At 45.5% G+C, this 26,302-nt stretch overlaps 1 protein-coding gene across 2 annotated transcripts in view; it reads left to right on the forward strand.

The window, feature by feature from the left end:
* Nucleotides 1–9,628, forward strand: part of tbc1d17 (TBC1 domain family, member 17) — a 34,901-nt gene extending 25,273 nt beyond the window's left edge. For both annotated transcript variants that reach the window (XM_068019738.1, XM_068019740.1), the window contains exons 14-17: nucleotides 1,099–1,196; nucleotides 1,805–1,921; nucleotides 2,668–2,754; nucleotides 3,403–9,628. In XM_068019738.1, coding sequence (XP_067875839.1) covers nucleotides 1,099–1,196; nucleotides 1,805–1,921; nucleotides 2,668–2,754; nucleotides 3,403–3,627 — 527 coding nt within the window. In that variant the 3' untranslated portion in view covers nucleotides 3,628–9,628. The remainder of the gene's footprint in view (nucleotides 1–1,098; nucleotides 1,197–1,804; nucleotides 1,922–2,667; nucleotides 2,755–3,402) is intronic.
* The last annotated feature ends 16,674 nt before the right edge of the window (nucleotides 9,629–26,302 follow it).

Below are 26,302 nucleotides of genomic sequence, written 5' to 3' on the forward strand. Positions count from 1 at the left end.
CTTGAAAGTGTGAGTTGACCGGAGCGCAATCAATTGTGATGCCGACGGCAGTTGAATAGCATGGCAACCTCCATGTAGATGCTCATGCATGAAGATTGGTTATTTGCATGAGATGCCAGAGGGAGACGTTGCCCTTGGATGCATTGCCCAGCGAGAAGTTAACCCCTTCAAACAGGAAACTTACAAAAAAAACTGTTGAGGAAAAAGAATACTGGAAGCTTTTTGTGTTTGTGGCTTTTGCGTATGTCTGGCTTTGCTCTCTTTGCTTCTCTCATCCTCGCGAGCAAACACTCTGATATTTATAACTCTCGCTGACGCAGGCACGCAGACAGAAAGACGTCCGCACGAGCTCACACAGACCACACATACACACAGGAATACAATCAGCTTCAGTACCTCAGCCTGAATGTAGCATAAACAGAGCTGATAATTCTTTTCTTTGACAGCTGTTAATTGAAACCAGTGTAGACCGTCTGCATCCAATGGGAGCAAGAATGTCATAGCATTAGCAACTGGCACTGTGCCTGCAGCCTCTTTCCCAGAGATCGCAAGATAAATAGCTTCACCATCAGCTCCCAGGCCTTGGGCTGTGTTCCAGAGCTGCTTCTGTGCATTTGGGGATAGTTTGAGAGAGATTCAGGCTTCATGGTTAAATAGCCTGTTGACACTCACTGTTTTCACCGTTTGTGATGTATAGCGATTTGAGTGAAACTGCAGGGTTGCTAGGAACCCTGGAACTGGAACCTACCACAATAGGAACAGAAACTCAAAATAAAAAAACCCACTGGTGTATTTAATAATAATTGTCCATACAGACTGCCATTGGTTTTTCTGATGTCTCCGGTATTCTGTTGTTTCTTTATGTGGTTCATTTTGACCAGTTTGCCCTCTGAAGGAGATATTCCTGATATCCTTTGGTTCTGAGCACCATATTCCTCCTGATGCCCTCAGGGGAGGTTTTGGCCTTGGTGTCCTTTTGTGGTTGGTTGGGGGGGGTGGGGGTTGTTTCTGATGCTCCCATGATGTGTGAAGGCTGTTCCTGGCCTTGTTATGCAGCAATATTCCTGATGCCTCTTCTCTCTCTCTCTCTCTCACCAGATTCCAGAGAGTCAGGAAACTTGTGTTTCTGCTTCCGCTGGCTGCTCATCTGGTTCAAGCGGGAGTTCTCTTTCCCGGATATACTGCGGCTGTGGGAGGTGAGCGCGCTCAGTCTGCATATTGTACATTTATAAACTGTGACCTGCTGAATGGATAATCTTTGCGCCTACAAATTGTGCAGTTCTGATAGTCTCACAAAGCAATACAATCTGTCTTTAAATGAGGCAGATGTTCTATGATGTTGAAGAGGCTGTGTGTATACTGTGATCATCCTCAGACTGTGTCACTTCTTGTGTTGTTTCCAGTTACTGGTTGCAGGCACTCTGGAAGGAGGTGTTTTACATAAAATGATACCATATGTGATACTTAAATGGGGAGAGTAATCATCACAATATTGAAACACAGCTTAAAGGTGTGTTGCAGTCAGATGCATCCAACACCCTACACCCCTCTGTATATGGGAGAGTGTTGCTATGGGTCTGTCAATGTTTTTTTTTGTTCATTCTTGGGTATGTTAGTGCGTTATAGTGAGGGATTGTCTGTTTGACTGTAAGGCGAGAAACTGCTCTGCAGCGTAACCCAGACTGCACTGTTCCCTCCATGAACCCGTTTCTGTGTTTAGTCAGATCGTTGCGGTTTGGTGTTACCTAGTATTTTTGCTGCCTCTGGCATCTGATGAGTTCTGTTCTCGTGCCCTCGCCGGCAGGTACAATGGACGGGGCAGCCTTGTCCGAATTTCCACCTGCTCGTCTGCTGTGCCATCCTTGACTCGGAGCGAGATGCATTGATGAACCCCAACTATGGCTTCAATGAGATACTTAAGGTAAAACGCTCAATAATTTGTTTAATTACCTTCATTTTAAAATCTAAATTTCCTCTTTTCTGTGTGTTCGGTCTCTCTCCGTTAACTGGGTGAGCAGAGCACTCTGCCATCACCTCTTCAGGATTCCCTCATTGCCATGGAGTCACTTTCCTTGAAATTCTAGGATGATATTTGCTACCAGCCTCACAAGCCCAGTGGTAACAGACCTGAGTCCATCTCATCATAAGGAGGGTTGAAGTCTGTGTTTGGTGGCGGTGCATAGTGACCTGCTACAGTAAATGGTCAAGCTTGCAGTTGCAGTTGACTTAAATTCCGTTCCCCTCGATGGCTCAGTGTGGGTGAGATATTCGTGTGTGTTGTGTATGGCTACGTACATGCAAATTCCTCCTTTGCACTAAATAATATTGCTGATCGACCTTCACCAATGTGCTTGGTGGCAAATGGGGCATTAGACAATGCTATCTGTGCTCTAGTCTGTTCCTTCTTGTTTTCTCATTTTACTTTCCCCATTGTTGACGCCTGCCAATACCTCATAACCTGTGATGGGGAAGCAAGCATTGGTCACCTCACTGCCAGATCTCTGCTACTGCCACTTGTGTTGTGGGCAGTGCTGGGAGTTAAATGCCCCGGGTGACTGCCAAACTAATAGACTTTCTCCCCTTCCCACACCCGCGCCAGTCATAATTGATGCCCAGCCATGAGTGGTCAGATTTTGGGATTTGAGCTCCTCTCCTGCTCCCTTGCAGCACATCAACGAGCTGACCATGAGATTGAATGTGGAGGACATCTTGTGCAGGGCTGAAGCCATCTTCCACCAGCTAGCGGTCTGTCCGGTGAGTGTGAGAGCGGGGCGGGTGCCATCCGCGATAGTGTGCAGTGCTCCCGTAGCTGTGATGCTGAGCGATCTGTCTTTGTGTGAGAGGGTTAGCTGCAGGACCGGGATGTGCATCCAAACAGCAGAGGGGAAAAGATAGGTCAGTGTTTCCCAACTGTAGGCTGGGAAAGAGGGAAAGACTGTATATAGGGACGAGGAAAACCTGGGGAGGGGAGGATGGTAACCCTGAGTGTCAGGCAGTGGATTATTTCAAAGAGGCGATAAGCCATTTAGGGATTGAAAATAGCTGAGCTAAACAATGGAAAGATGCACAGTATGGGGAGAAAATCTTCCCAAATGGAGACAAATTAATTGGAGAGAAAATTAAGGAAACAATAAGGATTTAAAAAAAAAAAAGGCAGAAATCTAAAATAACAAAAAACTGGAAATGAACAACAGGCCCATCAACTCCTGAAAAAAGACACATCACCTTGGATGGGGAAGGGTGGGGGTGGGTGATGAGCAGGGAGCATGGGGAACAGACAGAGAGGGGGCTGGAGAGAGGATGAGTGATATGTCACTAGATGAGAGATGCTCCCTTATCTCCCCAGTGAAGATTGTCCACAGACCTGGAGAGCTGATCATTGTGTTTTCTTTGTTTGAACAGCAGCTGCAGCGGAGCGTGCAGCAGATCCTGGGCCTAGTGGAGGACACCACATCCACCCCCAGCTCGGGCTTGGGCTCTGGCACTGGCAGCTCCCCACAAGCTCTATCCCCCAGCCAGACGCACGAGTCAGAGCTGACTGACAGCGCCTCGCACAGCCTGCCAGACAGCAGCATCGAGATTTTGCACACGGAAGATGGCACCATCGAGTCTGGCCAGAGCCCGTAAGTGGCGGGGTGGTGGTGGTGGGAGGGGGGGGAAAGCTCAATCCCAACGGGGGACCCAATCTGAACGAGGAACACTTAAACAATTTCACCAAAGCCTTGACCAGGAGGTTTACTACAACAGCAGCTTCAGAAACAAGACCGAATCCATTGGGTTAATCCTGAAAAGTCGGCAGCATCCTTTCATCTCGGGCCCTGCATTGATCTGGATAGTTGTAAACATAAGCAGGAGTGTTGTTTTGGTTCCCAGTTCCTGTTGGAACTCTGAAGGAAGCTAGCAGACCAGTTGGGAACTGGTTACACCTTTTAGTATAGATTGAGCACGAACTGTAACATTTTAGACTGCAGCTCTCTCTTTTTGCAATTCTTCTGGAGAATTATGCATATAAAGCCCTATATATTTTGGGAGGGAGGCAGGTCTTTCAGCGAGGGTACAGTAAACCGTATGTAAAGCAGCTTTTGCCATCCATCCCTCCAGCTTTGTCATCCAAATGAAATCCGATTCTTTTTCTGTCAAAGGTAAAAGGGAGGGTGAGTGGTCTCCAGTCTTAATGGAAGGATTTAAATGTAGCTCAATGGTGGGAAAGTGATATGTTCAATATGTGCCCATTGAACACCCAACAGCTGCTGAGCTTCATTCCTGTGGACTCTCAATGTATTGGTCTCCAGCCACAATGCCAATTTAAGTTGACCTGCTCAGTATTTTCAGCATTTTCAGTTTTTGTTTCAGATTTCCAGCATCTGCAGTATTTTGCTTTTGTGCCAGTTTAAGTTCGCCTGGTTCTCCAAAGTTGGTAGTCAACTCACATGACCCTAGTTCAGCCAAGCCTTCATTCTTTCAGTTTGCTATTGTCCATAATTCAAACAAAACCAGTGTGGTGGGAGCCCATTACTGTAACAACACAAAACAAACTGAAGCCTGCATCCATCCAAACTTTGATTGGTGCCTGGAGATGGGCTGGTTACAGCACTCTGTAATTCTCAGGTCAGCAATTCTAGACTGGCCAGGAATAGTGGGAAACACCTTGAGCTGGTGAACTAAAGCAACATGCAGTGTCAAACTGTATTGGCAGCTGAGACTGTCGAGCTTTTCACAGCAGAGGGGGTAATAATGCAATTGGATCCCGCCCGCCCGACCCCCCGATGAACCCCAAGATCTTATTTCATAATGGTACTTGATCTGGTCGGTTTGAATCAGATAGCCCTGCCTGTAGCTTTATGATAATAAATATAGGAATTAGACTGGCTGGCCATCACTAGGAATCTCACTACAAAGGGAATTGTGATTTTTCTTATTAATATCCTTTTGCTTCACAAAGAATCTTTTCCAGCCCCCGCACAGTTTTAAATTTATTTTTCCCCATTGCTCTGTCCTTGTGAGGCCACAACCCCAGTGTGTTGTAGGCCTGTGGCCTGTAACACAGTCTAACGAGTGGCTGCTATCTTGCACTGTATGGGGCTCTGAATTTATTCTATGTGACTGCGACTGCATTCTTCAGAGCTGCAGGAGGTGGGAAAAAGAAACTCCAATAGTCATTCAGCTAGTCAGCCGTAACTATGGCAGCAGTCCATGTCTGTTTTACAAGTGTGGCTGTTGGGGAATGACGGGTAGGAGAGAAGGACAGAAACACTCTTGATTTTGCAACTGTGGCGAAGAGAACAGGGAAATCCACTGCTGAAGGAGAGCTAGTTAACTTCAGACCTTGTCACTCATGAGTGGTTAAAGTCTATGTAACTCATGAAACAAATGCCTCATTTTCTATCTTCCCCAACCCTGCGCTGACCTCTCATGGATGGCAATGAGCGCCTTTTTAATTTCCCACATTCCACTTGGAGGTTTAAGGCATTCATGCAACCAGCTCATGAATGCCATATGTTGTCACAAAAGTTGTCAACTTGGCTCGGGTGATGAGGCTTTCACTTCTTGACTCTGACGATCGGGCATTCCAGACCCACTCTGCACATCACCTAGCTGGACATTCCAGTGCAGTACTGAGCGAGCACTGCCCTGTCGGAGGTACTGTTTTTGTTTTTGAGTGAGATATTAAGCCAAGGCCCAATCAGTCCATTCTTATGCATTGGATAACACCACCAACTGCACTAATCAAAGAAGAGCAGGGAGTTCTCCCAATATCTCAGCCAACGTTCCTCCCTCAACTTCGCAATCAGTACAGATTAGCTAGTTGTTCACCTGATTGCTTTTGTGGGATCTTGCTATTGCACAAAATGTCTGCACATTAATCTACATGTTTAGACACTACTTCAAAGTAATTAAGTGCTTTGAGACATTTCTATGTACACTAGCTCTTTTTTCTAGTAAAGTATTTTGATTGAAGCTGGTAGATTTGGGGTTGAGTCCTTGAGACACCCTCTGATTCGCTCTCTGTAACGGGAAAACTGCAGACTAGACGCAGCCAAGTTCTTTTGCACCTTTTAATGATATGTGACTTTAGTCCATTTAAAAATCAGTTGGAAGACCTTCTTTAATGGATGCTAGTTTTATGTTGTCAATGTAGCCGGAACGTTTATTCGAAAATGTGTGTTACAAATTTATCTTCCAATGTGCCATTCAGAGGGAATGGTGATAAGTTATTGATGTTGCTCAAAAATTGAATTGGTTGGGAATGTTCAGTGTAATGTCACTATTCCTGACCCTGTGCAGGTTTTTTTTATCTTTTACCCAATTCACTGGAGTTCCCAAAGAGGTACTTTTTATTTAAAAAAATAAAAAAAATTACATTCCAAACCATTTGATCCTCTTGCTGGTAGGCCCAGGTCCAGCAGAGAAAGCTGCCATAAATTTTGTATCAAATTGGCGCACTCGTCTCGAGGCCAGAGAATAGCTGGTCTGCTAAATGGCAAAAATCACATGTGCTTTTCTTCAGTTGGGCCTGTAGTACATTGTTTAGACAGTGTAGAGGGAGCTTTACTCTATCTAACCTGTGCGGTACCTGTCCTGGGAGTGTTTAATGGGACAGTGTAGAGGGAGCTTTACTCTGTATCTAACACTTTTTAAAAAAAAAAAAAAAATTTTCTTTGCAACTAGTGTGCCTGCCCTGGTCTGATTGGTAGTAAGCCAAATGATGTGGGTTTTTTAAAGCACCTATTATTTGCTGCAATGCTCGAGAATAGTTAATTCTGCTGTTGAGAGGAAGCTACGTGTAAAGTGGCCTGTGCTTTTGAGACCACAAGGTCCTTGTTCTGAAAGTAGGTACATCCTGAGGTCTTTGGCACACTGTCAGTCTACCCACCTCAGTTCCACTACAGTTGCCCAACAAAAATCTATCAATTTCAGTTTTGAAATTTCCAATTGACCCATCCAGCCTCCGCAGCCTTTTGCGGGAGAGAGTTCCAGATTTCCACTACCCTTTGTGTGAAGAAGTGCTCCCTGACATCACCCCCCTGACGGCCAGGCTCTAATTTTAAAGTTGGGCGTTCTCCTCAGCAAGGGAAGTAGTTTATCTACTTTTATCACACTCCTTAAACACCTCGGTCAATTTGAGGATATTCTCTGCTGCTGAGCAAAGTTTCACTGCCACCAGTAGAAAATTACTTCCCCCCCCCCCATGGAGGAAGGAGCCCAGAAGTCAGGGTGATGAAAATCTCGAAAGGCTGTGAAATGCTTTGGGCCATCCTAAGGTAGAGGAAGGTGCTAGAGAAATGCAAGTTCTCTCTCTCGTTAACTGGAGTCAGTATGGGTGTGATGAGATGCTTGTAAATTTCCACAGCTTCAAGCCAATGCAAACCCTTCCCACCAACAGAAATTAAATCTGTGATTGACGTGAGGATGAAATGGCTGCCTGTCTTTTTTTCTAGAAAAAATATATATATTTGACATGTTGAAGTGTGACAGGCACCCTAGAAACTTTTTATCCCTTTCTGTCCCTTTGTTCTGTCTTTTCTGGGTATGATGCACAAATTTGACGAAAGTGAAGATGAGCATGTGATGGAGGCTCCTCGGAGATGTATTTTAGTACATACTGGTAGACCCCCATGATAGGATGAGTCTGGCTGTGCTTTTTTTTACATCTAGAGCATCGTCACTCAGTGATCGAAACTCCCTACTAATATTGGTGCACTTTCAGTCCTGATGTCACCCATCTCAACCTCCCAAAATCTGTTGAGAGAATGAGGAGACTAATCACAGAAAGCAATATTTCATTTGTACACAGAAATAGACAATTCATTTGTGGTCCTACCAGTAAAATATCAAGTCTATAAGAACGTCTCCAGGGTGTGTCTCACTTCAGCTGCCAGTCACACTTCAACGCTTCAAAATTATATTTTTTCTCAAGAGACAGGCAGTCATTTCATGCTTGTCAATTACAGATGTAATTTCAGTTGGTGGGTTGCATTTGTAGAGTGGCTTGATATCTGATAATAGCCTTACCCCAGTCAGCAAATGGGAACTTTCATTTCTATAGCGCCTTTCACTGCCTCAGGATGGCCAAAAGCTCTTCACAGCCAATTAACTATTTTCTGAGGTTTGATCATTGTTGTGATGATTTCTAGGCTGCTTCCTTCAATGGGGGTGGGGTAACTGAGCAGCAGCCTTAAAGGGAGCACGCCACGTTCTCACTGCCACGACACAGCAGAAGGCTTGGCTTGCTGTGAGCAATGCCATGGGTGATCCATCCAGACAGGGAAAATCATTAGGGTACAGAATTCTCGGGGCCCAGCCCAAGGCGGACTTAAACCTGTGAACCCATTGGTACGCACTCCTCTTTATCTCACCCCCCCCCCCCCCCCATCCCTGTCCTGGCGGATCCCCAGCTTTGAAGGCCTTTTGCCATAAACAGTGAGCAATTTGGATTGTGGTGGAAACCATAGAATCAGACAGCACAGAAGGAGGTAATTCGGCCCATCATACCCAGCACTATCCAATCAGTCTCACTGCCCTGCTCTTTCCCCATGGTTCTGCAAATAGGAATGATGAAACCAGTTCTTCATTTTCCAGTCAGATGGTCCCAGTGGGTTGTGTAACATCAATTGTATCACTTCCAAGGTATGAAAGTAACAGGAAGCTCCAAGTGCTGTGATCTAAGCACAGTGGCTAATCAAAAGCATTTTAATTTGCATAGTGTTAATCTTATTATTAATGAGCGCAAGAATTTTCATTATAGAGCAGTGCCCTGCGCTAGAAACTTGTGCAGAACTTGATTTGGGATTCACTAATTGGGAAGTTCCTGCTGTTCTCCCCTTGGCACTGGAACAGTAAGAGTGAGCAACGTCTTGTGCCTGTAATGAAGTATGTGCCGTTACAGATTGAGGGGGGTTGGCTATTGTTTAATGTAAATGTCATTCGAAAAGAAATATCGTTTACTGACCTTTTTAACCCAACATCCTTTTAAGGTGAGAGGATTTTGCTAGTTTGTTGGGCTGGTGTCAGAGCAACACTGTTTAATTGGGGTGCTGGAATCGTGTTTCAGCAGTATACCCCAAGGCTAGAGTGTGTGTGTGTTCCTAGAGGTTATCGGTAAATTACCAGAATTATCCCCTCCTCCCAGACACAGTGGTGTACACCTTTTGGTTAGGGGAGAGTGAGAGACCACCCATCACAACCCTTGTGCATTGTCTACAGTGAGTGTAGTAAATACTTGTAACTGCATTCAAGAACAAGCATTTCAAGGGAAGTGTGATGTCCTATTCAGGCAGATCCAGCGCAGCCCCTGGAGCGCCCCAGGAGCTGCAGTGTTGGACTAAAGCTATGTCTTTACGTTTTTAGCTGCCGTGAACCTCACACTGCAGGAGACACTTCTTTGCAGACAACTCCCTACCCCTAACACCCCACAGGATAGTGAGCTGAGTGACGCATTCATTGTCAAAAATGTAAAAGATGGGACCTTGCCAGTAAGCAGTATCCTGTGAAGTGAGGAGTGCTCTAAACCCACCCATTATTGGCTGGTACTGTGCTGCAGTGTCGATTTTCTGTCTTGAAATCTCTTTTGTGATTGTAAAATGTGTGACTTTAATTTGCTATATTAAAATACTGACCTAATCATAAACACAGGCAGGTTACTGTGCTCTCTCTCTATGTTGTATCTTGGATTTTTTTATGAATAGTTTAGTTTTTGGGTGGAGCTTCCTCATTTACATGTCGTTCTCATTCTTTGTGTGGGAGCGCATGCACAGTTTTTCACACTGATGTCTTGCCTGTGTGTATATATCCACACTCCAGTCTGTCCTCTTGCTGATATACAGACTGTCACTGTCTGTCACGTGCTCCATCTCCACACTTGCACACAGCCCCACACACTCATGTACACAGTCTCTTCTGCTTTCACGAATGTACACGGACTCTATCATGGGCTCCATTTTGCACACTTGCACACAGCCCCCATGCACACTCACCATCACATGCACACGCTTTTGCACATTAGTTCTTCATCCTTCCACTGTCTGCTCCTCGGTAGCAGCTGGTGGCGGCCTGCGCGGAAGCCCAGTGCTGCCACAGGAGGAGATCCCGTGATTTGAGGACTTCAGCAGCCAGTGACCGAGAGGGCTCACAAAGGGTCCTGGACCACTGTCCCTCTGACTCTCAACCAGATGAGGTAAGGATAACAGTAACAGAAATACTCCATTATATTTTCAATGGTGAAAGTATCATCTGTCAAGAAATAGTAGCTTTGTGGTGTTGGAAGCAGTGTGTTTAGTGAGTTACTGAAACGTTCCTCTCTTGCATTTTAATAAAACTAAATGAAGCGATCAACTCTTCCTTTTTTTTTGTTCCTCTCTCATCCCATACACTAAAGGCTCTGGATTGCCAGAATGCAAGCATTCTGCTCATTGATCAACAGAAACAAAACCTGGCAGCAGCAAGATTTTTCAGTGCAGCCTTGGACTGCCCTCTGCTGGTGCTGTTGGGTGACTGCACCAATTTTCTTAATTCGTTTGTGGGTGTCGCTGGCAAAGCCAGCATTTATTGCCCATCCCTAATTGCCCTTGAACTGCGAGGCCATTTCAGAGGGCATTTAAGAGTCAACCACATTGGAGTCTGGAGTCGCATGTCGGCCAGACCAGGTAAGGCCGGCAGATTTCCTTCCCTTTAGCGGCATTAGTGAACCAGATGGGTTTTTACAACAATTGACAATGGTTTCATGGTCGCCATTAGACTAGCTTTTTAATTCTAGATTTATTAATTTATTAATCAAATTTCATCATCTGCCATGGTGGGATTCAAACCCATGTCCCCAGAGCACTAGCCTGGGCTGTGGATTACTAATCCAGTGGCATTACCACTACACCACTGCCTCCCCTTAGTAATGAACGTGTACTTGAAATATTATAATTAATATATACTGTGCTGGTCTCTTGTCCATTTGCCCCCACAAACATCAGTGGCCCTTGTCCAAGTGGCTATTGTGTGTGGGTATGGACCCTAAATGGGCTATTTGACCACATAGGTCTTTAGAGCCAAACCTAGTCACTATTGTCACAGTGTGTCCACCATGTAGACACATGCCCTCACATTTGTGCACACTTATATACATGTACATACATAAATGCCAAATACTGCAGATGCTGGAAATCTGAAACAGGATATTTATAAAGTTCTTGTGCAACTTTAATAACTTTAGAAGCAAGCCATAGATGGTATATGAAAGCATAATTCACAAAAGTTTTAACACAATTACAGTTTAAATTTCTAGACTTGCACCTTACATGATGCATTGTTCAATTTGATTTTGCAGCAGTTTACCTTTCCTTCTACCGTTGGCAACTTCAATCAGTTTCAGCAGCTAAAATAAAATGAAAAAACATTAGCAGCATTAACATTAAAAAAACTTTATGAATGGTGCTTTCAGAGTGCTATTTAGTTTGTTTCTATAATGTGCACAAGGACTGTATAAACACCCTGTCTATATCTACACAGGCATATATACAAACACAGAGATACATGCACCCACTGCGCTTGTGTAAATAAATGTTCATATGCGCGCACACAGTTTTACAGATTTATTTTTCCAAATTATTACTGAACAAGTTGGACTCTGAATTTTGGAATTCAGATCGAGGCAGGTTTCGAGCGGGTGATTAGGAGCACCTGAGTCTTGTCGTATCACCTTGGAAATCAAGAATAAACACTTGCGGATAGATTGTTGTATGCAACTATTCAACTGCAGTGGGTAAGGGAATTTTAACTTCTAACTGCCCTTTTCCCAGTTGCAGTTAAGTAATCTCTGAGTCACCATGCGCACTATTATGGGGAGTGGGGGAAGGCCTGTTATTGTATGATGAATAATTGCCTGTGACTGTGTCAGTCACACCTGCCATACCTTTTCCCAACTGCCTCAGATATTGTCATTAAATCATAAACTGGATAAACGTGTGAGGAACTTCTTCAGACTTTGAAAAACAACACATCGAGCAGGAGCAGTGGTAGAGCTTACCAATGTAGGACCAACCAAATAATTGTTTGAAAATTCTATTTGGCTTCTCTTTCTACTAAGCTGAGCATAGTTGACTGTAAATAATTATCAAAGATATAATAGGAATGACAACATTTATAAGAAAATGAATAAATGTGTCTGTTATGAATTCTGTGCTTAAACTATCAATAACCATGATTTCCATCGGGGCTGTGCAACTGTGAGAAGCTAAAACAAAAACAAAAAGTGCCAGAAATATCCAGCAGGTCTGGCAGCATCTGTGGAGAGAGAAGCAAAGTTAACATTTCAGGTCAGTGACCCTCTATCAGAACTGGCAAAGTTTAGAAAAGAATTAGATTTTAAGCAAGGGGAGGGGGAGTGGGGAAGAGAACAAAGGGGAAGGTGTTTGATAGGGCAGAGGGTAATTAAATTAGGGCGGCACAGTGGTTAGCACCGCAGCCTCACAGCTCCAGTGACCCGGGTTCAATTCTGGGTACTGCCTGTGTGGAGTTTGCAAGTTCTCCGTGTCTGCATGGGTTTTCTCCAGGTGCTCCGGTTTCCTCCCACAAGCCAAAAAGACTTGCAGGTTGGTAGGTAAATTGGCCATTATAAATTGCCCCTAGTATAGGTAGGTGGTAGGGAAATATAGAGACTGGTGGGGATGTGGTAGGAATATGGGATTAGTGTAGGATTAGTATAAATGGGTGGTTAATGGTCAGCACAGACTCGAAGGGCCTGTTTCAGTGCTGTATCTCTTTTTTAAAAAAAAATAACAAAGCTGTCCTGGGACAAAGGCAAAGCGTGTGTTAATGCTTCTGGTGAAAGACAAAGCATTAGTCCAGAGAGACTGTTAATAGTGGAATAATGAGCAGTTCTGACTGCATGAAAAGTAGGCACATGGTTAAAAAATAAAATATTTTTTAAAAAGGCCAGTCACGCTCTGAAGTTATTGAACTCAATGGTCAGTCTGCAAGGCTGGAGAGTGCCTAATCAGGTGCTGCACCTTGAGCTTGCATTGATATTCACTGGGACACTGGAGCAGGCCAAAGTCAGAAATGTTGGCATGAGAACAGAGGGGGGGGGGAGAGAGAGAGTGTTGAAATGGCCAGCAGCCGGAAGCTCGGGGTCATGCTTTCGGACTGAGTGGAGGTGTTCAGCAAAGCGGTCACCCAATTTGCGTTTGGTCTCCCAATGTAGAGGAGACCACATTGTGAGCAGCGAATACAGTATAGTAAATTGAAAGTACAAGTGCTTCACCTGAAAGGAGTGTTTGGGGCCTTGAACAGTGAGGAGAGAAGAGGTAAAAGGGCAGGTATTACACCTGCTGCGATTGCGTGGGAAGGGGACGAGATGTCTGGAGTAATGGAGGAGTGGACCAGGGTGTTGCAGAGGGAACGATCCCTTCGGAATACTGACAGGGGAAGGGAGGGGAAGATGCTTTTGGTGGTGGCATCACACTGGAGGTGGTGGAAATGGCAGAGGATGATCCTTTGGATGTGGAGACTGGTGGGGTGGAAAGTGAGGACAAGGGGAACTTTGTCGTGGTTCTGGGAGGGAGGGGAAGGGGTGAGGGTAGAGGTGCGGGAAATGGACCGGACACGGTTGAAGGCCCTGTCTACCACAGTGGGGGGAATCCTTGGTTGAGGATAAAGGAAGATATATCAGAAGCACTGTCATGGAAGGTAGTATCATCAGAGCAGATGCGTCGGAGACGGAGAAACTGGGAGAATGGAATGGAGTCCTTACAGGAGGCAGGGTGTGAATAAGTGTAGTTAAGGTAGCTGTGGCAGTCGATGGGCTTATAATGAATATTAGCGGACAGCCTATCCCCAGTGATGGAGACAGAGAAGTCGAGGAAGGGAAGGGGAGTGTCGGAGTTGGACCAGATGAAGGTGAGAGAAGGGTGGAAATTGGAAGCAAAGTTGATAAAGTTTTCCAGTTCGGGGTGGGAGCAGGAAATGCCACCGATAGTCATCAATGTACTGGAAAAAGAGTTGGGGGAGGGGGCCTGAGTAGGACTGAAACAAGGAATATTTGACATATCCCACAAAAAGTCAGGCATAACTAGGTCCCATGCGCGTACCCATAGCAACACATTTTACTTGAAGGAAGTGAGTGGAGTTGAAGGAGAAGTTGTTCAATGTGAGTGAACACTTCTCCAGAGTTCCAGAATTAATTTCCACTTGGAGAGACAGGGAATAATCAGGGATAGTCAGCATAGCTTTGTCAGGGGGAGATCGTGTCTAACTAACTTGATTGAATCTTTCGAGGAGGTGACTAGGTGTGTGGATGAGGGTAAAGTAGTTGATGTAGTCTACATGGACTTCAGTCAGGCTTTTGATAAGGTCCCGAATGGGAGATTGGTTAAGAAGGTAAGAGCCCATGGGATCCAGGGTAACTTGGCAAATTGGATCCAAAATTGGCTTACTGGCAGGAGGCAGAGGGTGATGGTCAAGGGTTGTTTTTGCGATTGGAAGCCTGTGACCAGTGGTGTACCACAGGGATCGGTGCTGGGACCCTTGCTGCTTGTAGTGTACATTAATGATTTAGACGTGGATATAGGAGGTATGTTAAGTAAGTTTGCAGATGACACGAAAATCAGTGGTGTCGTAAATAGAGAAGAGGAAAGCCTTAGACTACAGGACGATTATAGATGGGTTCGTAAGATGGGCAGAGCAGGGGCAAATGGAATTTAATCCTGAGAAGTGTGAGGTGATGCATTTTGGGAGGACTAAAAGGCAAAGGAATATACAATGGATGGCAGGACCCTAGGAAGTACAGAGGGTCAGAGGGACCTTGGTGTACTTGTCCATAGATCACTGAAGGCAACAGCACAGGTAGATAAGGTGGTTAGGAAGGTATGTGGGATACTTGCCTTTATTAGCCGAAGACTAGAGTATAAGAGCAGGGAGGTTATGATGGAGCTATATAAAACACCAGTTAGGCCACAGCTGAAGTACTGTGTACAGTTCTGGTAACTACATCGTAGGAAGGATGTGATTGCACTGGAGAGGGTGCAGAGGAGATTCACCAGGGTGTTGCCTGGGCTGGAGTATTTCAGCTATGAAGAGAGACTGGATAGGCTAGGGTTGTTTTTCTTAGAGCAGAGAAGGCTGAGGGGGACCATGTTGAGGCATACAAAATTATGAGGGGCATAGATAGAATAGATAGGAAGAAACTTTTTCCGTTAGCGGAGGGGTCAATAACCAGGGGGGACATAGATTTAAGGTAAAGGGAAGGAGGTTTAGAGGGGATTTGAGGAAAAGAATTTTCACCCAGAGGGTAGTTGGAATCTGGAACACACTGCCTGAAGGGGTGGTAGAGGCAGGAACCCTCACAACATTTATGAAGTATTTAAATGAGCACTTGAAACGCCAGAACATACAAGGCTATGGGCCAAGTGCTGGAAAATGGGATTAGAATAGATAGGTGCTTGATGGCCGGCATGGACACAGTGGGCCGAAGGGCCTGTTTCTGTACTGTATAACACTATGACAGTAAACAGCAACGCAGGCTCGAGGAGCAGCACCTGATCTTTAGATTAGGCACTCTACAGACTTGTGGACTGAACATTGAGTTCAATACCTGACTGACCATTTTAAAATGTTTTTTTTAACCATGTGTCTGCTTTTCATGTAGTCAGAGCTGCTCATTATTCCACTGTTAACAGTCTCTCTGGGTTAATTCTTTGTCTTTCACCACTAGCATTAACACATGCTTTGCCTTTGTCCCAGGACAGCTTTTAGAATTAGAATATTACAGCGCAGTACAGGCCCTTCGGCCCTCGATGTTGCGCCGATCATCTGACCTACACTATTCCATTTACATCCATATGTCTATCCAATGACCACTTAAATGCCCTCAAAGTTGGCGAGTCTACTACTGTTGCAGGCAGGGCGTTCCACGCCCCTACTACTCTCTGCGTAAAGAAACTACCTCTGACATCTGTCCTATATCTTTCACCCCTCAACTTAAAGCTATGTCCCCTCGTGTTTGCCATCCTCATCCGAGGAAAAAGACTCTCACTATCCACCCTATCTAACCCTCTGATTATCTTGTATGTCTCTATTAAGTCACCTCTCCTCCTCCTTCTCTCTAACGAAAACAACCCCAAGTCCCTCAGCCTTTCCTCGTAAGACCTTCCTTCCATACCAGGCAACATCCTAGTAAATCTCCTCTGCACCCTTTCCAAAGCTTCCACATCCTTCCTATAATGCGGTGACCAGAACTGCACGCAATACTCAAGGTGCGGCCTCACCAGAGTTTTGTACAGCTGCATCATGACCTCGTGGCTCCGAAACTCGATCCCCCTACTAATAAAAGCTAACACACCATATGCCTTCTTAACAGCCCTATTAACCTGGGTAGCAACTTTCAGGGATTTATGTACCTGGATACCAAGATCTCTCTGCTCATCTACACTACCAAGAATCTTCCCATTAGCCCAGTACTCTGCATTGCTGTTACTCCTTCCAAAGTGAATCACCTCACACTTCTCCGCATTAAACTCCATTTGCCATCTCTCAGCCCAGCTCTGCAGCCTATCTATGTCCCTCTGTACCCTACAACACCCTTCGACACTATCCACAACTCCACCGACCTTCGTGTCATCCGCAAATTTACTAACCCACCCTTCTACACCCTCATCCAGGTCGTTTATAAAAATGACAAACAGCAGTGGCCCCAAAACAGAACCTTGCGGTACAACGCTAGTAACTAAACTCCAGGATGAACATCTGCCATCAACCACCACCCTCTGTCTTCTTTCAGCTAGCCAATTTCTGATCCAAAGCTCTAAATCACCTTCAACCCCATACTTCCGTATTTTCTGCAATAGCCTACCGTGGGGAACCTTATCAAACGCCTTACTGAAATCCATATACACCACATCCACAGCTTTACCCTCATCCACCTGTTTGGTCACCTTCTCTCAAAACTCAATAAGGTTTGTGAGGCACGACCTACCTTTCACAAAACCGTGCTGACTATCGCAAATGAACTTATTCTTTTCAAGATGATTATAAATCCTGTCTCTTATAACCTTTTCCAACATTTTACCCACAACCGAAGTAAGGCTCACAGGTCTAAAATTACCAGGGCTGTCTCTACTCCCCTTCTTGAACAAGGGGACAACATTTGCTATCCTCCAGTCCTCCGGCACTACTCCTGTCGACAATGACGACATAAAGATCAACAACAACGGCTCTGCAATCTCCTCCCTGGCTTCCCAGAGAATCCTAGGATAAATCCCATCTGGCCCAGGGGACTTATCTATTTTCACTCTTTCCAAAATTGCTAACACCTCCTCCTTGTGAATCTCAATCCCATCTAGCCTAGTAGGCTGTATCTCAGTAATCTCCTCGGCAACATTTTCTTTTTCTACTGTAAACACTGACGAAAAATATTCATTTAACGCTTCCCCTATCTCCTCTGATTCCACACACAACTTCCCACTACTATCCTTGATTGGCCCTGTTCTAACTCTTATCATTCTTTTATTCCTGATATACCTATAGAAAACCTTAGGGTTTTCTTTGATCCTATCCGCCAATGACTTCTCGTGTCCTCTCCTTGCTCTTCTTAGCCCTCCCTTTAGATCCTTCCTGGCTAGCTTGTAACTCTCAAGCGCCCTAACTGAGCCTTCACGTCTCATCCTAACATAAGCCGCCCTCTTCCTCTTGACAAGCGCTTCAACTTCTTGAGTAAACCACGGCTCCCTCGCTCGACAACTTCCTCCCTGCCTGACAGGTACATACTTATCAAGGACACGCATTAGCTGCTCCTTGAATAAGCTCCACATTTCGTTTGTGCCCATCCCCTGCAGTTTCCTTCCCCATCCTACACATCCTAAATCTTGCCTAATCGCGTCATAATTTCCTTTCCCCCAGCTATAATTCTTGCCCTGCGGTATATACCTGTCCCTGCCCATCGCTAAGGTAAACCTAACCGAATTGTGATCACTATCGCCAAAGTGCTCACCTACATCTAAATCGAACACCTGGCCGGGTTCATTACCCAGTACCAAATCCAATGTGGCCTCGCCCCTGGTTGGCCTGTCCACATACTGTGTCAGAAAACCCTCCTGCACACACTGGACAAAAACAGACCCATCTAAAGTACTCGAACTATAGTATTTCCAGTCAATATTTGGAAAGTTAAAGTCCCCCATAACAACTACCCTGTTACTCTCGCTCCTGTCGAGAATCATCTTCGCTATCCTTTCCTCTACATCTCTGGAACTATTCGGAGGTCTGTAGAAAACTCCCAACAGGGTGACCTCTCCTCTCCTGTTTCTAACCTCGGCCCATACTACCTCAGTAGACGAGTCCTCAAACGTCCTTTCTGCCGCTGTAATACTTTCCTTGATTAACAATGCCACACCCCCCCTTCTTTTACCCTCTTCTCTGTTCTTACTGAAACATCTAAATCCCGGAACCTGCAACATCCATTCCTGCCCCTGCTCTACCCATGTCTCTGAAATGGCCACAACATCAGGATCCCAGGTACCAACCCATGCTGCAAGCTCACCCACCTTATTCCGGATGCTCCTGGCGTTGAAGTAGACACACTTTAAACCAAGTTCTTGCTTGCCAGTGCCCTCTTGCGTCCCTGTAACCTTATCCCCTACCTCACTACTCTCAACAGCCTGTACACTGGAACTACAATTTAGGTTCCCATTCCCCTGCTGATTTAGTTTAAACCCCCCCGAAGAGCACTAACAAATCTCCCCCCCAGGATATTGGTACCCCTCTGGTTCAGGTGAAGACCATCCTGTTTGTAGAGGTCCCACCTACCCCAGAAAGAGCCCCAATTACAGGAAACCAAAACCCTCCCTCCTACACCATCCCTGCAGCCACGTGTTCAACTCCTCTCTCTCCCTATTCCTCTCTTCGCTAGCACGTGGCACAGGCAACAACCCAGAGATAACAACTCTGGTTGTTCTCGCTCTAAGCTTCCACCCTAGCTCCCTGAATTTCTGCCTTAAATCCCCATCTCTCTTCCTACCTATGTATTTGGTGCCTATGTGGACCACGACTTGGGGGTGCTCCCCCTCCCCCTTAAGGATCCCAAAAACACGATCGGAGACATCATGTACCCTGGCACCTGGGAGGCAACACACCAACCGTGAGTCTCTCCCGTTCCCACAGAACCTCCTATCTGTTCCCCTAACTATGGAGTCCCCAATGACTAATGCTCTGCTCCTCTTCCCCTTTCCCTTCTGAGCAACAGGGACAGACTCTGTGCCAGAGACCTGTACCCCATTGCTTACCCCTGGTAAGTCGTCCCCCCCAACAGTATCCAAAACGGTATACCTGTTGTTGAGGGAAACGGCCACAGGGGATCCCTGCACTGCCTGCTGGTTCCCTTTCCTTCCCCTGACGGTAACCCATCTACCTACTTCTTTTATCTGAGGTGTGACTGCCTCCCTATAACTCCTGTCAATAATCCCCTCCGCCTCCCGAATGATCCGAAGTTCATCCAGCTCCAGCTCCAGTTCCCTAACGCGGTCTGCGAGGAGCTGGAGTTGGGTGCACTTCCCGCAGATGCAGTCAGCAGGGACACTCTTGGCGACCCCTACCTCCCACATTCTGCAGGAGGAACATACAACTGCCTTTACCTCCATTCCCACTATTCTAGATTCCCAATAAATCTACTGAAAAACCAAACTAAAAAAAAAAGTCAAAACTTGTTCGCTTAGCAATCCGACGGACTGTACTTTTTAAATAAAAAGCTTACCTTATCAACACACCAGAGTCCTTTTTTTTTGGTTAGAGGAGGAGGGTGGATGGGAGACACTACACGTGTAGCTTTGTTATTTAATCTCTCCTGCCCTATCAAACACCTTCTACCTGCTGAGTATTTCCAGCACTTTTTGTTTTTGTTTCGGATTTCCAGCATCTGCAGTATTTTAATGTGAGAAGCTGGAACTCTTTAATTTAATATAGATGCCTACACCCGTCACTACTGGGAGAGAAGATTCAAGCTACAGCCTGCATATCCCAGGTACAACTTATAGAAATGTTTATAAGTGAAACAGGACTGGCTATTCACAGAGAATGCTGAGACTTGCTCTTTCTAAGCCCCACACTTTCAATGGAAATTTACTGAGTGAAAACATTGAGCAAAATAATTTTTTGAACAGTGAAGATAATTGAAGGCTGATTGTTTCTTATGAAACACCAATAACAACTTACATTTATATAGTGCCTTTAACATGCTGGAACATAAGAACATAAGAAATAGGAGCAGCAGTAGACGACAGGGCCCATCGAGCCTGCCCAGCTGTTCAATGCGATCCTGGCTGACCTTGGGCTTTGCCTTCAACTCCACTTTGCCGCCCACTCCCCCATATCTCTTGATTCCCTGAGAGACCAAAAATCTGTCTATCGCAGCCTTAAATATATTCAACGATGAGGAAACCACTCCTCTCTGGGGTAGAGAATTTCAAAGATTCACAACCCATTAAGTGAAGAAATTTCTCCTCATCTCAGTCCTAAATGATCATCTACTTATCCTGAGATTGTGCCCCGTGTTTTAGATTTCTGAGCCAGCGGAAACAACGTCTCCGTGTCTACTCTGTCAAGTCCCTTCAGAATCTTGTACGTTTCAATGAGATTACCTCTCGTTCTTCTAAACTCCAGAGAATGCAGGCCCAATTTATTCAGCCTGTCATCACCCTCTCAGCCCGGGGACCAATCTAGTGAACCTTCACTATATTGCCTCCAATGCAAGTATATCCTTCCTTAAATACGGAGACCAAAACTGCACACAGTACTCCAGGTGTGGTCTCACCAAAGCCCCATACAATAGTAGCAAGACTTTTTTTCTTGTACTGCAATCCTCTTGCAATAAAGGCCAACATGCCATTTGCCTTCTTAATTTCTTGCTGTACCTGCATGTTAACTTTCTGTGTTCCTTCCGTGAGCATACCCAAGTCTCTCTGAGCATCAACCTTTACAAGTTTCACGCCTTTTAAAAATATTCTGCTCTTCTATTCTTATGACCAAAGTGAATAACTTCACACTTTCCCACATTATACTCCATCTGCCACCTTGTTGCCCACTCACTTAACCTGTCTCTCTCTTTGCAGCCTCTCTGTGTCCTCACAGCTTAAATTTCCACCTACCTATGTATCATCAGCAAACTTAGAAACATGACTCTCTTTTTATCAAAGTCATTGATATAGATTGTAAGTAGTCAAGGCCACAGCCTTGCCACACCCCACTTTTCATAGCCAACCAACTTGAAAATGCCCCATTTATTTTTGATTCCTATCCACTAACCAATCCTCTGCCCCACTTCTCGAGGCGCTTCATAGCGGCATTATCAAACAAAATTTGAACCAAACTACAAAAGGAAATATTAGGACAGATGATCAAAAGCTTTTCCAAAGAGATAAGTTTTTAAGGAGCGGCTTAAAAGAGGGGCAGAGAGGCTTAGGGAGGGAATTCCAGAGCTTAGGGCCCAGGTAGTTGAAAGCATAGCCACCAATGGTGGAGCAATGAAAATTTGAGAAGTGCGTGAGGCCACAATTGGAAGGACGTAGATCTCGGAGGGTTGTAGGGGCTAGAGGAGGTTACGGAGATAGGGAGGGTTGCAGGGCTAGAGGAGGTTACGGAGATAGGGAGGGTTGCAGGGCTAGAGGAGGTTACGTAGATAGGGAGGGTTGTAGGGCTAGAGGAGGTTACGGAGATAGGAAGGGTTGTAGGGCTAGAGGAGGTTACGGAGATAGGGAGGGTTGTAGGGCGAGAGGAGGTTAGAGATAGGGAGGGTTGTAGGGCGAGAGGAGGTTACAGAGATGGGGAGGGTTGTAGGGCGAGAGGAGGTTACAGAGATGGGGAGGGTAGTAGGGCGAGAGGAGGTTACAGAGATGGGGAGGGTTGTAGGGCGAGAGGAGGTTACAGAGATGGGGAGGGTTGTAGGGCTAGAGGAGGTTACAGAGATGGGGAGGGTTGTAGGGCTAGAGGAGGTTACAGAGATAGGGAGGGTTGTAGGGCTAGAGGAGGTTACAGAGATAGAGAGGGTGAGGCCATGGAACAATCTGAATGCAAGAATGAGAATTTTAAAATTGAGGCATTGCCACACCAGGAGTCAATGAAGATCAGTGAGCACAGTGGGTGATGGGTGAACAGGATTTGGTGCGAGGTTAGCCTATGGGCAGCAGCATTTTAGATAAGCTTAAGATTGCGGAGGGTGCAAGGTGGGAGGATGGCCAGGAGAGTATTGCGACATCAAAGACAGGGTAAAGTACAAACTGTTCCAACTGTTGATGAAGTTTTTCTCCTGGAATTGGCTAGCTACTCCATACAGGATATTACGTGTCACAGGTGAAGTTTTAACCATTGGGAAATTCATAAGTGAAGTCTTTAATGTATTTTCTAATGTATTCCAAATGGTGACAACAGCAGCCGTTCTTTTCTGAAGAGACTTTAGAACGGGGCAGGCATCTGGGGTTAGGATTATGGCACAAGTGGAGAAGAGCAATTGGTGGGGCCTGTTTCTATGTTGTAATTTATTCATACCGAGATCTCAGAGAATGATTGTTCATCTGGACAGATTTAATTATCCACTTGCAGTGAATGGGGATAGGTATATGTGTATTTATTCTTCCAGGAACCAATCAAAAACAATCTTACTGTTACCATGGCAATCTCGTACAAACTTCTTTCCAACTTCCTACTGGAAACGGACAGGCCCTTCCTCCCTACCTCCCTTGCAAAAGTTTAATTTCTGAGTCTTCCCAAGCATTGTCACTGGAAGTTTACATAGAAACGTCTTCTGCTTGAGATGTCACACTTTGAACTGTCACACTTGAAGATCTGCAAAACTGTCTAAAGGAAAAGAAAGATAGTGATTCATATTTTTTTTTTGTCTGAAACAGGACCAGATATCATTAAACCTTTATAAGCTGCTACGGTGACCTAGTTGTGCCTATTTTGACCTCTTTGCTAGCAGAACAATGCCCATAAAGGGACAAGCCATGTCGTATTAGCTAAGCATCATAGGAATTCTCCAGCCAACAGACTATCTGTGAGCAATAACAATGGACATCTACTAATATGCACTAAAACCTGATTGCATCTATGATGCAACTAAGTGTGAAAACACAAATTTGCCTTTCATATTCTGAGGACATCATAAAGTGCTTTATAACTAATACTTTGTTTTTGAACTGCAGTCACTTACAAGCCTAAACATCTACTCCCTCCACCACCGCCACACTGTGGCAGCAGTGTGTACCATCTATAAGGTGTCACTGGGTCAAAATCCTGGAACTCCCCTCCTGTTCCCCCCTCCACACCCCGAATAGCACGGTGGGAGTGCCTTCACCACACAGACTACAGCTGTTCAAGAAGGTGGCTCGCTACCACTTTCTCAAGGGCAAATAGGGATGGGCAATAAATTCCAGACTTGCAGTGACACCCACCTCCCGAGAATGAATTTTTTTTTTTTTAAAGCACTACTGTCAATTTCTGCACAGCAAGATCCCACAAATAACAAATGAGTGGCAGACCAGGAAACTGGTGGTGTCGATTGAGAGATGAATGCTGGCCAAGAGCCCCTGCTCTCCCTCGAATAAAGCCCTGGGATCTTTTGCATCCACCTGAATGGGCAGACAGGGCCTCAGTTTAATGTCCCATCTGAGGGGCAGTATCTCTGACAGTGCAGCACTGAGGTGTCAACCTAGCTGATGTGCTTGAGTCTGTAGAGCGACCTAAACCCACAGATTGAGGTGAGAGAGTAAGCAAGAGATCCAAGACGACTGCTGAAGTAGATCAGTGCTGGAGATGTGTCTTCATGTGTAGGTCTGACTGTTGTGGGTCAGTATGTTAAAATTCTGTGCTTCGTTCCAAATAATGAGGCTCTTGGGATTAGTGCAGGATCCACTCTATGCATCAAACTCTTTTATGTGTCAGCGAAGATACTGGACAGCCTACAAGTTAAAAAAACAGAAAGTGCAGGGCCCTCATTTAGAAGTTAACCCCTTTGTGTTTGGTCCTTTTAGTTTTGAAGACTATCTGCATCAAGGTCTACTATGTTTCATTTCAGGCACTGCCAGGCCTACCATGTATTTCCAGCTATGTCTGCTTTTTATTTCAAATTTCTGACATTCACAGTTTTTCTTTGACTTGCAAACAAAAGGAATTAATCTTCCATCCAGCATTTACCCACATGCCAACAATTACTGGTGTCTAGAGCGTATCTGAAGCATTTGCTGTGACTTGATAATGTGCCTTAGCAAAGCTCCCTCCTGTCTTTTCCTATTCTCACACGTTCCTTTCCCCCTTTCCTTGCCTTCTCCCTTCCCTCCTTCATTAATTTCTTCCTCCAGTTGTCTGCTTTTCTCATTCCCTCCTTTCTTCCTTCGTCTTTCTGCCTCTTTTCTTCCCTTCAGCCCTGGCTCAGGGGACAGCACTCTTGCCTCCGAGTCAGAAGGTTCTGGGTGCAAGACCCCTCTCCAGAGCATCGAGCACAGATAATCCAGGCTGACACTCCCAGTGCCGTACAGAGGGAGTTGCTGCACCATCAGAGGTGCCATCTTTCAGATAAAGGGTTAAACCGAGGCCCCTACTGCCCTCCCAGGTTGATGTTCAAGAACACACCGTGGCTACTGGAAGAGCAGCAAGGGTGTCCCAGCTCCCTGATGGCCTAGCCAATATTTATCCCTCGACCAACATCGGCAGCTCAAGAAAACTGCTCGCCACCACCTTATCAAGGGCCATTAGGGATGGGCAACAATGTTGGCCTGGCCAGCAATGCTCACATTGCATGAATGAATTAAAGGAAAACAGATTATCTGGTCATTATCACATTGCTGCTGCCATGTCTCCTACATTACACAAGTTCACTACACTTCAAAAGGTACTTCATCGACCGTAAAGCCTTTTGGGATGCCCTGAGGTTGTGAAAGGCGCTACAGAAATACAAATCTTCCTTCTTTTCTTCCCTCCGTTTTGTGGAACCTCTTGCTTTTGACGAAATACAGCAGAGACGCGGAATCGCCAGCGAGTGGTTGAACCATCCCCCGGTTGTTTCAGAGTCAGCCGGGGGGGAGGGGTGCGGGGGGCGGGGGGGGGAATGCTGTTGTGATGAAGCAGCAGCTCGTCCTGCTAGCAGTTAGTGGATGGACAATGATTAACTATGACAGATAGCAGCTGGTTCACATTCAGTAGTGAAGCATCATGCCTAGCCAGCAGGGAAGAGCAACTCACTCCATCTGCTAGCCCTCCACTATCACACGCTCAACACACAACACTTTGTAATCCCAGGAAATGTTTTTATTTTCCGTCATGAATTAATTATTTTAATTTCAGCCTTGAAAGGAATTTTCTTAAACTGGATTCCATCTCCAAGCATGGGTTAGGAGAAGCGTCCTTATGGCTTGGAGAGAAAGTGACCTCAATATCAACACGGTTGATTGACTCTTTTTTTTACCCATTTGTGGGATGTGGGTGTCGCTGGCTAGGCCAGCATTTGTTGCCCATCCCTAATTGCCCTTGACCTGAGTGGCTTGCTAGGCCATTTCAGAGGCATTTTAAGAGTCGACCACATTGTAGTGGGTCTGGAGTCACATGTAGGCCAGACCAGGTAAGGACGGCAGATTTCCTTCCTTAAAGGACATTAGTGAACCAGAAGGATTTTTACAACAATCGACAATGGTTTCATGGTCACCATCAGACTAGCTTAACTGCCCTCTGAAGTTGCCGAGCGCATCCCAAGAATGATGATCTTTAACTCATTTTGGGTTGTGGAATCTTGCTGTGCACAAATTGGCTGCCCTTATTTTTCCTGCAACAATGACTACACTTCAAAAGCACCTCAAAGTGCTTTTGGGATATCTTCTACTTTATTGGATATAAATGCGTTAGAGGCAGTTCAAAGAAGGTTCACTCGACATACCTGGGATGTGGGGGTGGGGGGTTGGGTGTGGGGTTAGTGTTATCTTATGGAGATAGGTTGGACAGGTTGGGTCTGTATCCATTGGAATTTAGAAGACTGAGAGGTGATCTTATTGAAACATATAAGATCCTGAGGGGACTTGACAGAGTGGATGTGGAAAGGATGTTTCCCCTTGTGGGAGAGACTAGAACTAGGGGACACAGTTTAAAAATAAGGGGTCGCCCATTTAAGACAGAGATGAGGAGAAATGTTTTCTCTCGGAGGGACAGCAGGTTCAAGAATAAGGCCCAACATTCTCCGGGCAACTAGGGAACAGGCAATAGATTCCAGCTTAGCCCGCGATGCCCATATCCCAAAAATGATCATTAGCGCATTACTGTGTATGAGATCTCGCTGTGCACAAATAGG

This window comes from Heterodontus francisci, chromosome 41 (assembly GCF_036365525.1).
Source record: "Heterodontus francisci isolate sHetFra1 chromosome 41, sHetFra1.hap1, whole genome shotgun sequence".
In the NCBI taxonomy this organism is placed as follows: Eukaryota; Metazoa; Chordata; class Chondrichthyes; order Heterodontiformes; family Heterodontidae; genus Heterodontus; species Heterodontus francisci.